This window comes from Alnus glutinosa, chromosome 12 (assembly GCF_958979055.1).
Source record: "Alnus glutinosa chromosome 12, dhAlnGlut1.1, whole genome shotgun sequence".
Taxonomy (NCBI): Eukaryota; Viridiplantae; Streptophyta; class Magnoliopsida; order Fagales; family Betulaceae; genus Alnus; species Alnus glutinosa.
Window position 1 is genome coordinate 4,842,748 of NC_084897.1, and position 15,765 is coordinate 4,858,512.

A 15,765-nucleotide genomic window follows, 5' to 3' on the forward strand; every position below is an offset into this window, starting at 1 on the left:
GTTAGAGTTAAAACCCTAGACAGTAGGGATAGGAATTGTAGTTCTCTTATGAACTCCAATTCTATCTCTACATTCTAGATAATAGGGATTAAAATTGTAGTTCTCATATGACTCAAATCCTATCTTTGCTACAGTTCTATCTTATCTTCTAGGGTTAGATGAAAGTAAATCTTAGTCTATAAATAGAGGGTCATAATGAAGTATTATTTATTAATTTACTAGTACAAGTTGTACATGTTAGTTTAATTAATCTAACTTTTTTTATATTTAATTTTTTTTTTTTTTTTTTTTTTTTTTTTTTTTTTTCTGGAATCGGTATTCCGTTGCGCATTCTTTGATTAGCTCATGATCCCAAACACCCGGAATGGTTATTCTAAACTTCCGGTGGCAAGAAATTTTGGCGTCCCTACAGTGGCCACCGCCATGAATGTCCAAAGGCCCCATGATGGCCTCTGTAAACTTCCGTCGGCCTCGCCATGGACACCATGGCGCCCAAATTTTATCAATTGAAAACCGTGCAACAGCCATGAATTCTGGATGGCCTAGCTAAATCGCTGAATTTCGATTTATAATACTCAGTCTCTGCCATGTTTAGGCACCCATCAAAAGAATCAGTTGATCACCAGAACCATTCCAGAGAATTGCTTAAAAGCATTTTAATTTCCCTTGTATACCATCCATATTCCATTGTAAAAAAAGCAGCAAATAAAGTGGAAAAATTTTAAGGAAAATTTTGGGGCTAGGGGGAATCAAGATCGAGTTCACAAGCATGTCATGGATCATAAAGCCAACCATTATTTTTGTGACCCAATTTAAAAGATAAACCATTACAGTGCAGTAAAATAAATCAAAATCAGAAAGGCGGTGGCCCGCCGCCTCCACGCGGTCCGCCGAAGCAATCTTGGAGCAACCAACAGCAGCATAGGCAGTAGAAGCTGCAGTCCCCATCGAGGGGAAAACAAAAAAAATCCAGAATCAGTGCCACGTACTCTGATGACAAGCCACACTATACTTTTAAACAATTCATGCTAATACTTCCGCTAATTAATTAAGCGTTATTTACTATATTATTATACAACTATTGTATAACTGTAATTACATGACGAGTAAATTTTGATTTATTTTATAATACTCTAATAAAGAATAGATTTTTAATTTAAAATCTTTTTTTTTTTAATTAAAGTTGTCTTAGTCTTAAAAGTCAAGACTTAATCTCTTATGTAATAAGTATAGTATATTGTTTCTCTATTTAAAAGAAATTTACCAATAACAAAAATATGGGTTGATTATTGTTTTACTGTATTCTTAGAGATCAAAACTCTTTCGAATCAGACATTGGAGATCCAGCACTATCGAAATAACTGATTTATTCTTTTCTATATTTGGTTACTAGTCAGCTCATGTTAAAAAATAAAAATAAAAATCCTTAAGATCAATAAAAACTCGTTAAAAAATAAAAAAAAAATAAAAGTCTAAAATTTACTACCACGTCGTCCGCTTGCTAAATAGCATTTATCTCGGCATAAAAAAGTTGATTCAGCAGGGATTTGACTTACCAAGAAGATATCATGCTGCATAAACCATTAGCGAATCCTCCAAAGAAGCCACCACCAGGTCCAGGCCAGAAACCAGGACCTCCAGGTCCAGGACCCCAGCCAGGTCCGCCGCCCCCAGGTCCGCCGCCCCAGCCACCAGGTCCCCCACCCCCAGGTCCGCCGCCCCAGCCACCAGGTCCCCCACCCCCAGGTCCTCCGCCCCAGCCACCAGGTCCCCCACCCCCATGTCCACCGCCACCTCCCCCATGTCCGCCGCCTCCGCCACCGCCCCCAGGTCCCATAATCTGGCTAGACTAGACTTCTACAGCACCGGCACCGCAGCTGCCCCCTCCACCAAAACCACCAGCACCGACAGAGAAATGCTAAGCAAGAGAATTTACAGCTGGGTTGGTTTGAGGGAAAAAACCAAGAAAATATATCAAAACTGGGTCCAGCCTCTAGGAATTAGGATAAGTATATATATATATATATATCTAAAATGAAATCTGTGAGAAGTTAGAAGAAGCTACCTTAACCTCGAAGCATTTAGTTTACATGATTTCAATCAAAGCTATACGTGATGACACGTACACCGGCCACCTTTCGGCTTTCCCGTCAAAGCTGCCAGTCAAACCGACAACTAATTATTGTTTTCCAAACCTACCATTCCAAGCTTTATGATCGGTACAACGGCCCTTTATGGTTGATCTTAACAACAGTTTGGATCCTCTGTAACTTACTACAGAACCACATGCACCCAACGGCTAGCTTCATATATACTAACATATGTAAGATATTATTTTTTTATGTGGCCTTTATATCATATATTACTGTGTTTATTATATTTATTCTGTTTTAATAAATAAATATAATATACGGTATTATGGTTATGGTAATTTTTATTAATTTAGATTACCGTAATGGAATCGATTAATTGATTTAAAATCAATTAATAATATTGTTTCTTTGATGGGAGGAACAATACGGTATTTACTATATTTGAGGGTCCCTAACCTAGCCTATAAATTAATAGCCTGTGTACACCATCAGTACGGCAATTCGGTAATAGGCATAGGTTAGAAGATCTCTCAAATAATATTTTTGTTTTCTTCAGATCTTCATGGAAGCGCTTGAGCAAAGATGGCTAGAGGTAAGCCTAGATCCCTATCAAATTTATTTCCACTGCGCATGTTAGTTTAAAGAATAATATGTTGAATATTTCTAACATGTGGTATCAGAGCCACTTCTATGCTATTTTGCTTAGCAATAAGTTTTTGTTAAATCCATAATTTTTGTGAACATGGTCTGTTTTTTATTGTTCACGTTTGGTTGTTAAATCATAGTTTTGTGAACATATTTTTGTTCAATCCAGTAGATGTTTTGTGAATACAATTAAATTTGTTGTTCACATACGTTTGAAAACCCATAAATTTGATATGGCAATTCTTTTTTCTTTTTCTTTTTTTTTTTTATTATCACTATTCTGTGTATTGTGATATACTGCCTATTTTTGAGTTGCCGTAATCTTGATATGGGTATTTTCATAAAGGGGCGGAGGCTAGGGTTCCATTTTTTTAGGGTTTTCAACCCATTTGAAACATTACGGGTCGGGTTGGTTGGTGGCCGTGTAGGGTTTCAACCCATTAAGGTTTCTGGGTTGGATATATTTTGGGTAGGGTTTTTTAAAACCCATGCAGTTTTGGGCCAACATTATTCATAAACCCAAATTTGGGCCAGCACTATACATAGACCTAGAGGCCTGACCCGATTAAGTGGGTTGACCTAATTGCCCAATACAGTAGCCCATTTGGAGTCTTGAGACCCAGAAGCCCAACCAAATATAGTAGCCCATTACAGTAGCCTTTAAATAAAATAAAAGATTTGGCTCATATGGGGTTCGAACTTGGGACCTTCATGTCCATAAAGTGACAAGCTTCAAACCATTGAATTAAGCCTGGTTTTATGCTTTCACATTAAGGTTTTATTCCCTTTATTATTTACAGTATTGTGTATTAAAATTATTGTTTATTTAATACATGAATTGAAGGATATATTTTTAATTGTTGAATTTATATTGTTTAAATATAAATTGCTTGATGCTTAGATCTAAGAATAATTAACAATACCATATATACTAGTGTGTTTACAGCAATGCCAAGAATGCAATGTCTAGAAAAGTTCTGGCTAGGAAAGTCTTGGGATTTAAGTGTGTCCAAGTGACCCCCCTCACTTTCCTGGGAACTCACCTGGTTGCACCTTAGAAAATGCTGTTTAGCCCATTTAGGTATTGGTTTGTTATATTCCTGGGGCTATTAAGGGGGCATCTATAAAGTTGTTAGATGTTAATGAAGTTGCAATTATCATAATGATTTTGGGGAGCCACAGCATCCGAAATTTGGATGATAATTGCATCAGGATTACACACACGTAATTATCATTATGATTTTTGGGGAGCCACAACATCCCAAATTTTAATGATAATTACATCAGGATTACACGCATGAACCTCGTAAAGATTTATTAGATGTTCATGAATTACAGCGTGATTATTATGATTTTGGGAAAGCCACAGCATCTCGATTTTATAATAATCGCATAAAGATCATACACGTGAACTTCATATAGAAAAATTAACATCGTCTTGTAATTAATTCATAAATTTAATTACTTATCCCCACAGGGAAGTTTTTATTTTTATGACTTAATTAGAATAAGATAACAAATTTAGTATTGAAAGTAAAATTTCTCTCGTTTGCCCACAGGTACGGAGAATTTTATTTATTAATATTTAAATTTGCTTTAGTCTTATTAATAAAGAGTAAATTTCATGCGTGATGCAACCTTTGCCCACAGGTAGGTTGAAATTTACTATTTAAATTGGCATTGGCTAATTTAAAATAAGGTTAATTCATAGTATTAAAGTATTTATTTTCTTGATCATTGCAGCTATTCATATTACTCTACTTTTGGTAGTTTTATATTCCAATACTTTAAGGTAATATTTTTTCTGACTGAAAAAATATATATATATATATATATATATATATATATATATATATATATATATATATATATATATATATATATATATTAATATGCTTTTTCATTTGGGGTGTTAAAAATTTGGTGCTCCGTGTGGACAAACCACCTACTTTCGCTGAATTAAGTACGCCATGTGAGATTATTAAGCATGAACAGTGGGAGTGATTTAATCACTTAAGTTAAATGTTCATGAAATCTCATGTCACTAAAGTCATCAGAGATTTATTCCTGAATGTTTTAGAGCCAAAGTTTTATAAAGGTTGTTTATGAACATTTAGTAAGCTCAAACAAAACTTGGCCAGAATCTTAATAGAAAAAGCTTTAAAGACAAACCTTTTACAGTTTCTAAAGTGTTTATAATCTCATTATGGGAATGAAAGATATTATAGCTTAGCTTAAGTCCCTAAAGATTGAGATCTTTTAAGTCATTATTGGTCTATTTCAATTTTTTGAATTCTCTCTTCTAAGTGTAGAATTTTATCTTGTAACACACGTAAGGATAAATGGTTAGTAAATAAACTTCTAACCATGTGTGTTCAAGGATATGAGAGAATTCATAAAGTGTTCATATGGTTACTCATGTCAAGGGAAGGACCGATAAATTCAATCATGTCCAACACTTAAAGCATGAGAATAAGGTGCCAATAAAGTATTATGGCAATCAAGATGTTCTATTTCTCATGCAATAAGGAAAATTAAGGGCATATAAAGAAAGATTGCATGAAGTATGAGAAATGACTTAAAATAAAGATAATCTCATATATCTAGTATGTCGTGAATCTCTTTTAGTGACTCATTCAAATTTGTTGTGGATTGATTATGGTTTAACAAATGTTGTCAACACAAATGCAGAGTCTTTTAAAATGAATAACACGTGTTTATAATTTAAGGTTGTTGGGATCTATAGGTTAATTTTGAGATTCAGTTATATTTTTTACCTCAAAAATGATTTATATTCCACAATCTTTTAGAAATTTATTTTTCTAGTTTGGCTTGTTAAAAAAAAAAAAAAAAAATTCAATTTTATTTTAAACTTGAAATTTTTCTTATTTTTGGTGGAATATTGGTTGAGGTTTATTTAAGGTATATTTAAAATTGACCTATATCCCAACTTTTGAAACAAAATTATTTGTTTGTCTCTGCGTACTGATGTTGACGTAAAGTAGAGTCTTTGAGAATTTAAAAATGCTCTTGTTATGGCTTTGGAGATTGAAATATATCTTCATACAGAAAATAAAAGTCGGTAATTTACTGACTTTGGTTCTTGTGTGGGCTGCATAAGGGAAAGCATACCAACAAGACCATTAGAGGTGCCAAAGAGAGCCTTTTAAGATTCTTGAGATCATGTATATTGAAAAGTGTTGACCTTTTCAAACTCATTGCCTAAATGGTCAGAGATATTTTTATCTTTTTTAGTGATGACCATATAAAGTTTATGTATCTCTATCTTCTAAATATTAAAGCTGGGGTATTGAATGCTTTTAATACCTATAAGAAAGAAGAAGAGAAACAACATGAAGATCATAAGATCTGATATAGGCATAGAGTATTAAGGTAGGTACACACAAAAGGAAAATGATTAGTAATACTAATCTACTATTACCCTTATAGAGTAAAGCTTTGAAAACCGTTGTGTATATGTTAAACAGGATTTCATCTAAGGTTATTCTTAAGACACTTTTTAAAGTATGAAATAAATGGAAGCCAAGTTTAAATTATTTACACATATAGGGTTGCCTTGCTAAAGAGTGGATTTATAATCCTCGCCTAAGGAAATTAGATTCAAGGACAACCAGCGGATCTTTTATAAGCTATCTAGTAAACTTTAAAGGGTTTTAAAGTTCTATTATCCTTCATATAAGCCTAGAGTTGTTGATTGAAAAATTTCTAGAGGATGCGGAGCCTAGTGGGAGTGCTCATTCACACAAATTGGAATTTGAGGAAGCACTAGAGTTGGCCAAATCTCCTCCTCATAGAGAATGATTGATTGTATTTAGGGAAAATCAAATTGATTATCCTGAGCCACAATCATTTCTAGAACAACCAACTCATACAGAACAGGTTCAAAAGTCTATTCTCCCATTGCAAAATGCAGAGGAAGTAGAATTAAGAAAATCCTATAGAATAAAGAGATCAACAATTCTTAGTGATCATGTTGTATATCTCCCAGAGTCTGATGTTGACATTGGACATAAAGATGATCCAAATTTGTTTTCACATGCTATGAGTGGAGAAAACTCCACATTGAGATTCAGTGCCATGAAGTAAGAGATAAATCCATTGCTCAAAAGTCGAGCTAGACTCGTAGCCAATGGTTTTACTCATAAGGAAGGCATTATCGTGAAACATTCTCTCCAGTGTCTAAGGATGGTTCATCAAGATAATCATAGCTTATTTTTGATCTAGAGCTACATCAAGTGGATGCGAAAACAACTTTTCTGAATGGGGATCTTAAAGATAAGGTTTACATGAAACAATCATAAGGTTTTATAAATAACAGTCAGAAAGCTTGCAAATTAAAGAATTCTATTTATGGGCTGTGATGGATCTCTCATCGGTAATATACTTTTTACAAGGTTATTGTTTTATTGTTTATTGAAAACCTTATTAATTAGTATATATACCTTAAGGTCAGTGGGAGTACAATAATCTTTCTAGTCCTATATGTAGATATTATTTTTGCAAGTGGTGATTTAGGTTTGCTACATAAAGTTCATTTCACAAAAACTTTGAAATGAAGGATTTGGGTGAAACCTCTTATGTCTTTTGACATAGAGATTCACAGAGACATAAAGAATATTAACATTGTCTCGGAAGGCCTACATTGAAAAAGTTTTGGGAAGATTTAGAATGAAGGATTATGCACCTTCAGTAGCAATTAAAAGGGACCAATTAAATACAGATTAATGTCCCAAAAGGTATTGGAATAAGGGTAGATGAAAAGTTTTAAGCGTCTGCATTATGTATAACCATATGACTGACAATAAGAATATTGGGTCGATAAAGTGCTGCAGATAAAATCTTGCGGTATATGCAAGGAACCGAGAAGTACAACTTAACCTAAGGATACACTTTCCATTTTGAAGGTGGTTAGTTGTTCGGATTTGAGTTTTGCTGATTGTGTAGATAGTAAAAAGTCTACTTTATGGTATATATCTTTTATTGAGAGATATATCTTAAAGATGCAGTATGCAGACTATGGTTGCTACGTCTACCAAGAAAGCTAAAATTCTAGCGTGCTATGAATCTAGTACACAGGCATGATGGATGAGACATTTTGTTGAAAGTCTCAATATTGTCGATTTTTTACAGTTAGACCATAAAGATACTCTGCGGTAATTCTACTATAGTCTTATTTTATAAAAATAAAGAGTAGAAACAGAAGTAAATCGACATCAAGTATCTCAGTACGAGAGAAAGCATTAAGAGACATAAAGGGTCTATTGAGCATATGAGTATTGAATTAATGATTGTGGATCCCATGACTTAAAGTTTACCAGTAAAGAAAGAATAAAGTCATGCGGAGTATATGAAACTCATTAATTCATTTTTTGCTTGATTTGTCTCTTTTTGGTCTATAGACATAAAGTTATTATAATAAAGATTTTGTGCACAATTATTATTTTATCCATGAGGATAAATAAAGTTGGACCCGAATGACTTATAGGAAGTTCATTCATAAAGCTTGATTATCCATAAGGTACTCATGTAAGGAGTGTTTTACATTGTGATACATGGAAGGGACGACCTAATTTTATAATGGTTTTACCGCCATGATTCGTGTGAAACATTTCTTATCTGAGTGGGAGGATTCCATAAGTGATTGGCCAAACTAAAGAACCTAATACCATAAGGTAATGTGCCATAAAGGCCAAGTGGGAGAATATAAGATATTATTTCTTTATGTGGCCTTTATATCACATATTACGGTGTTTATTATATTTATTCTGTTTTAATAAATAAATATAATATACGGTATTATGGTTATGGTAATTTTTATTAATTTAGATTACCGTAATAGAATCGATTAATTGATTTAAAATCAATTAATAATATTGTTTCCTTGATGGGAGGAACAATACGGTATTTACTATATTTGAGGGTCCCTAACCTAGCCTATAAATTAATAGCTTGTGTACACCATCAGTACGGCAATTCGGTAATAGGCATAGGTTAGAAGATCTCTCAAATAATATTTTTGTTTTCTTCAGATCTTCATGGAAGCGCTTGAACAAAGATGGCTAGAGGTAAGCCTAGATCACTGTCAAATTTATTTCCGCTGCGCATATTAGTTTAAAGAATAATATGTTGAATATTTCTAACAACATATTGACCGACAAGTGACTGTAATTTATAATGTCTTGTTTGATGAAATGATTTTTTCTTTCTTTGGATCCTCTGTAACTCCATGGAGCTGTGTGCACCTCACCGTCGGAGTGTTGCAAAGAAACATGTGTACGTTGGCGCCCCGCCTTAGTTTAGACGCCATGCCGAGCAAAGCAGCGTGTGGGCTACTGTTGCCACGGCACATGGCCAAATGAAGCCACTGCTATTTGGGTGGCGGCCTTTCCTGGCCACCATGCTGTCTGGCGGCAAGGCCACCGTGTGTGTTAAGAGGAGGCGGCGCGGCAGCCGGCAGGGGCGAAGAGATGAAAATAAATTCGGGTCAATAATTTGGTCTCTGAGTAGGGTTTTTAACTTGATTAGGCCCGACCCAATTTCTGTTTAAAAAAACTGTCTAAAAAAAGTTATTGGGCTAACCTATTTGGGCCAGCCCATAGAGACGCATAAAAATTTATATGTACTTTAAATGAAATTTTCTTTGTGATTATTCCATGAGTTTACGATTGGAATGTTGTGTGATTATTTCATACAATAACATGCATAATATGGTTAACATATTTTAAATTAATTGGATTTTATTGTGTTTAAATCCAATGTGCTCTAAAATATTTTAAAAAAAAAATTATTAAAATATGCCATATGAGATAATGTGGATTTTATTGTGTTTAATCCAATAAGTTCTAAAATATGTTAATGTAATGCATGTTATAATCTTTGTAATTCCATGAGATATATGGCATGACCTTAAAATGATTATTCATAATTTATTTCATGATATTGAAGAATAAATTGGCGTGCCTAAAATTATATAATAAATATTGAATTTGGTGCAAGTATGTTAAGTAGAGTTTTAGTCTCCTCCCATACACAATTTGTGCGTTAAATAAATAAGAGGTGATAACAGACTATTTGTGGAATGGGAGACAATTATAAGCCGTACGGAAATGTCCTATTAACTAGGATGGAAGAATTCTTCCTACCCGGTCTCTAAAAGTGACATGTCTCTTGAACATATGAGAATCAATATTTTTTTTTATTAATTTTACCATAAAAGTATGTGAGAAGCAAATTTTATTTGTAAAACATATTCTTCTCACATGCTAAGGGATACATGTCGCTCTTAGAGACTAGGTTAGAATTTCAACCCAGTTTGTAGGAAATTTATATCATTTAGGATGTGAAAATATGTTGGAGACGATGTTTCTATAAAATAAAGAATTTGCCACTTGGAGATAAGACACAATAGTTCAGGACTTGACAAGAAACATATCTATTAAGGATGGTACTGCATATCCAAATTAAACATGTAGCAGGAACAAACAGTATTTATTAAAAATAAATAAAAATAAAAATAATAATAATAATATAGGCCGCCAGAACACAACACTACTAAGAAAATCACAAACTAGTCCCAACTCAGGAGTATTTCTCACACTCAAAATACACTATGCAAGCACTAAAAAGACCAAAACTATGTTAGCAAGAAGACAACCGGCATAAGCATGTTTTGCTCGCAACACCAACAATTTTTATGTACAGAGAAAAGTAAAAAGCCTAACTGCCTAGATGGCATCTCGAGGAAAGCCGCTGGAGGCGTTGTTGCCTGATGTCCATGCTGCAACCCTAGTCTTCCAATCAACTTCTACTGCATCTGCCAACACATATCAGGTAAAATTCAGGACTTCAATTGCTTCAAATTCAAAATAATAGAGGCTTAGTAAAATCCAGACTAGAAGCACACAGGGTTCCAAAGAGCCCATGATGTGAGCTGCTATTTTGTGTGGGGAACTAAAATCAACCCAAATAATAGTTTAGTTGGTGTGATTAGTCATTATTCATATTAAAAGACTTAGTTAAAGACATTTTTAAGTAATCATATAAGATTCATAGCTAATTGCAACATTGACAATTAGTTGAGTAGTGTCAGGTCACTTCACATTACAATATGAAATATTTAAGCACAATATATATATGTTTAAATTACTTTTGCAGATTAAGAAAATGCAAAGGGCACATTCGAAAAAAGAACCGATCTATATTCATACCACAAAATCTTTTTATTTGCTTCTACTCACATAGCAATTAACTACTGGGAATCCAAGTAATGAGACTAAATCTGGACCTGCACTTCAGTCATTCACAAGCAATCTTAGTGTCAAAGCTGCTGAGGCATATGGCAAATGCCTGGAAAGCTGAGATTGGATACTGATAATCCATGGTGAATACATCCTTTCCCACTTTTCCAAACTGGAGAATGACATTCTCATGCTCTTGCCCAGAAGTTCCATTCTCGGGAGAAGCAACCAGCTGGAAATTCTTAACTGAAGCAACTGTCACACGTCCATTGAAGTTCAGACACCAGCACTGGAGTTGTTCATGCCACCTAGGGGCCTTGTTACTTAAAACCAGCATTCCCTCACTCTGACCAGAAAAATGTCCAGATTGGAAACTCTCCCTGCGGGTTGATTTTGATCTGAAGAAAGAAAGGGATGATGGAAAACTATCCAGACTGCCGAGAGGGAATTCAGACGGAGTTGCCACACCTCCTGGCTCAACAGCAGAGGCAGGAATGGCATCCATGACACACTGCATTCTCCTAGGACCCCTGGTTTACATGATATGAGAATTTCAGTTTCACATAGCAAAAATAGTGTAGTCACTAAACATGACAGAAATGAGTCAAACTATTGTTTTCACTTTTCATCATGCCAGTTCTACATTATTTCTCATATTTCTTTGAAGATAAGGAAGTAGTTTAGAATATCTATCATACCTGGAGCCCAACACATTCAATTCATATGAAATATGGGCAATGGGACAGTTGCCAGCAGCGAATTTAGGGGACACTTGTCTCAAATTAACTATCCTGGTCGAACGACACCTGGTGAATTTTGCCTCAGAATGTGGAGGTTGCGCATCATAGATTGTGAATTTGGTTCCCAGAAAGTTTGATCTGCCATCACAGAAAGTAAGATTCTACACTTAGGCCGACAAGATAATTAAGAACCAGTAATATCACATGCCAGCTCAACATACCTCAGCTTTCCCACATAGGTGGTACTCCCTTTTGACACATCATCAGAATTTAAAGAGATAATGTAATCTGTGCAAGTAGGGCGCCGGCATTTCCGCGCAGCAAGAAGGAACTTGCCATCATCAGTTGAAACTGCCAAGAGAGAAAAATGCAAAAGTGTTCGATTTCAACAGCTCAGAGAGGAAACCAAAGAAAAGCTGAACCTTTCCTTCTCTAGTAGGAACCCTAAGTCTCTACTAATCAAACTAACCTTGCAAAGTAAAAACATGGGAAAAGTCCACATACCCCCCTCAAACTACAACCCAATTGGCAATGTCACCCCCCCCCAAAAATAAAAAAATAAAAAATACCAAAAAATTGTCAATGTCCCCCAAGGCAAGCAAAAAGATAAAAATGACCATAATTTTTTATTTTTTATTTTTTTTTTCATTAAGACAAAAATGCCCCAATAAATTCGAGGAAAAAAACTTCTTCTTCTTCTCCTTCTTCTTCTTCTTCTTCTTCTTCTTTTTTTAAATTTAATTTTTTAGATTTTTTAAGGCTATTTTTGTTATTAGGGGGATATTAACAATTTTTTGTAGTTTGGGAGAATATTGTCTCAATTTAAAGTTTGGGAGGGGGAGACATTGTCAATTGAGTGGTAGTTTGAGAAGAGTGCAAACTTATCCCTAAAATCAATAATACAATACATTGCAAAGAACAAATGTTTGGTTATTGACCTTGATTTAAGCCAAGATAAAGATAATATGTTTGGCTGCTACGATTCCGTTTGATGTGACAATGAAAGAGGGAGTCCCTTGGGCCAGGCTGCAAAAGGATAACAAATGATTTTGAACATTAACTGTATGGCACAAGGCCACATGCATTAAAGATTATAACCCTACTAGAAAGGAATACCTCAGTAGGGTTTTTGAGAGGAGGAGAGATGGCTTCCAGTAGTTTCAAATAATACACATCATGAAGCACATAGAACAAAATTCAAATTTTCAAGAATCACAAGTATATACAGGAAATGGATGGTCTTTAGAAACTAACCACCGTTTAGAGGGATAACAGAAAGTCAAACCTAAAATGTCCAACACTGCTACTATTAAGCCAGTCCTGACTAATCGACTCTTTTCTTTTCCATTTTTTTTTTTTTTTGAAGTCTAATTCTTTACATTCAGTACTTCAAATCCATGTAATGTTAATGATCAGAGAGAAGTGGCATAACTTTTGCACGTAAAGTCATGTATTTATCCATAAATCATCATGATGCCAAGTTTACTAGTATCACAAAAGCAAATGAAAATAAAGAGCAGTTTACATTCAAGATCATACTTGTGAAATGATGGAAGTTCTGCTTCATTCTCAAAACCATGTTCTGCAACTGTGGCTTTGTCTTTATGGACTAACACTTTCTTTTTCTTTCCCCTTTTCTCTGGAACTGAGAGGGGAATGGAGGAGGGCTCGCATTCTAAAGAATGCTATTTTTTGAATAACAAAATTCCAAACAACACTACACCAGAATGCATGAATGTAGAGGTTTCTAACTGATTGCATTTTGTTTTAGAAAAAATCATGAGTTTTTCTACGGCTCTCCTAGGGATCCCTAGTTAAACCATGGAAGCACAAATATCTACAAATTGCCTAATCTCTTACATGATCAAACTTACAAAAAAATATGCACACCAAACTTCTCTGATTCAATAATTAACATATTATTCATGAATATCCAAAGCTATACCTAAAATAACAGAGTGAGAGCCCAAGTCTGGTTTTTCTTCACTCCTACACATCTTCCCCCAATATCACACCAATAGCTGTAGAAGATTTTTCCCTCTTTCTTTCTTCTTTTTGCAGGAAAATGTAAACACAAGCAAGAAAGATTGTCGCAAGAGCTTATATTCTAAAATAAAACCATTGACATGTGGGATCATGCAACCTGTGGATCAAATTGCTAAAGCAAAAGCATTTATGGTGATACTGGTTCCAAGCTTGGTCGGCTGGATTAAATTAGACAACCTCCTGACTCACAAATTTCTGAAAGACTTTTGAGGCAGCATGTTTGCTAACAAATCAAACTAATCATGTCATTGTTTGTGAACCAGTTCCAATATCCTCCATGAAACAAATTCGAAGGAAAACTAGTCAAGTTAAAATCCACTTGCTGCCATTAATAGATAGGAATGCACACATGTGAAACTTTCATTTCTGGTTGCTGAATCTTTTAAAATAGACTGCAAAAACGATGATGGTAAACATGCGAACACACACGTAAGGCTATAACATGATAAGAGAAACAAATTATAGGAAACATACAACAGAAACAAATAAAGTTGAATCTGAAAACAGCAACTGATATCTATTTCATACCTGCTTCAAGGAGATTGGAAATGTCAACTTGCCCGAAATTTCTGGGGATCTCACAATTTCTTTCATGATATCTCTCCAGCTCCTGCAAACACCAGCACAAGCAACCACGTTTTTCCGGGGAGGCCAAGTACCTTCAGAGGCCTCTATCCTCATTAACACATCCCTCAAAAGCTCCGGTGGTAAATTAGCCCAACAGCTCTGCTTAAAAGCATCAATTGCAACCACCAAGCTATCCTGGACTACCCGGTGGGACCTGGATCTCATCCCATACCCAAACTTCACCTCAAACCCTTTTCTGGAAATGCTCCCAAACTCACCCCTCATATCCTGAATAATGCTCTTAATCGACATTTGATGCCTCTTTAGTCCTCAACTCTCTACACCTCAAACAACAGAAAACTTGTATCAAAATATTCCCACTCCCTCCAAAGCAACCCACATTTCTCACCAAATATAACCTAGTAAACACCATTCATCAAATATGCAGAAGCAAAAGCCAAGATCTATACTTTGAAGAAAATGAAACTCAAATTCTTCCTGTAAAATATCGAAATCAACCAAAATCACTCCCAAAATGATATATACATAATACTAAGCCATTAAATTCCCAAATTTCTCACCAAAAAAAGGAAATAAAAAAATCTAGAAGCCCCAGAAGCTTAAAAAACTAAACTTTGGTAACATTGATCAACCATCACCACAAATTCTATACCCCCAAAATGTGAAAAACCGCCATAATTTATCTAAAACAGAAGCATAACCAGAACCCAGATCCAGAGTAATCCCAAAACTCGACTAGAATTGTCAATTTGGACCAATGAATCAAGGAACTGAATGATACCCACCAAAAAGCAACTAACTAAACCGCGAAACACAACCAAATTTTCAGTTCTTTTTCTTGTTTCCTAACATATCCCTCTCCAAAACATTCCCAACCACCCTACAGAAAGTGAACATCAAACATTTGCAACAACTTTCGGAACTTTTACAGATATTGAAACAAACCTTAGAAAGCACTGTTACGGAAACATGCTAAGGCGAAGAAAGCCCGGATTCCGGGTCAGGGAGAGAAAAACCCATTTTGGTCATTTTTCAATAATGTAAGAACTAAGATGTAAAGAAATGGCATCGTGGAAGCACAGCGGCCTAGGTTTTCGTTGTCCCTACTGGGGTCCACCGGGACCAATATTTGTTGCTGCATGCGATTCGATGCCATCCAGCGGCTTGGTATGTCTCCCATGTCGGATCGGGTCCTGGTCGGAGTGGCCCGACCCACCTCAAACTTTTTTTTTTTTTTTTTTTTTTAATATTTTTTTTATATTTTTTTTTGGCATGTCTATACAAAAGGGGTAAAGTGGTAAATTTCTATTTTCTAGATAAATGTAAAATGCTCTATTTTATAGATATGAGCGCATAACTCAACTTATATGTGCTAAAAAAAAGTTATTAGAAGAT

At 34.9% G+C, this 15,765-nt stretch overlaps 2 protein-coding genes across 4 annotated transcripts; both read right to left on the reverse strand.

Annotated features, from left to right (window-relative positions):
* Positions 1-777: 777 nt before the first annotated feature.
* Positions 778-1,837, reverse strand: LOC133852510 (uncharacterized). Its single transcript, XM_062289279.1, has 2 exons — positions 1,557-1,837; positions 778-935 (listed from the first exon to the last, which is right to left on the reverse strand). Exons 1-2 carry the CDS (start codon positions 1,835-1,837, stop codon positions 854-856), a joined length of 363 nt encoding a protein of 120 aa, XP_062145263.1. The 3' UTR covers positions 778-853.
* An 8,338-nt stretch (positions 1,838-10,175) lies between these two features.
* LOC133851566 (tubby-like F-box protein 3) lies at positions 10,176-15,427 on the reverse strand. 3 transcript variants are annotated; one of them, XR_009895813.1, is made up of 6 exons: positions 14,311-15,427; positions 12,675-12,762; positions 11,958-12,087; positions 11,695-11,874; positions 10,997-11,526; positions 10,176-10,572 (listed from the first exon to the last, which is right to left on the reverse strand). XR_009895813.1 is itself a non-coding variant. In XM_062288030.1 (6 exons), exons 1-5 carry the CDS (start codon positions 14,659-14,661, stop codon positions 11,055-11,057), a joined length of 1,221 nt encoding a protein of 406 aa, XP_062144014.1. In that variant the 5' UTR covers positions 14,662-15,427; the 3' UTR covers positions 10,176-10,572; positions 11,044-11,054. The 3 variants fall into 3 exon arrangements, 1 of the variants encoding a protein (XP_062144014.1); XR_009895814.1 differs by having other exon boundaries at positions 10,967-11,526; XM_062288030.1 differs by having other exon boundaries at positions 11,044-11,526.
* Between the last annotated feature and the right edge of the window lie 338 nt (positions 15,428-15,765).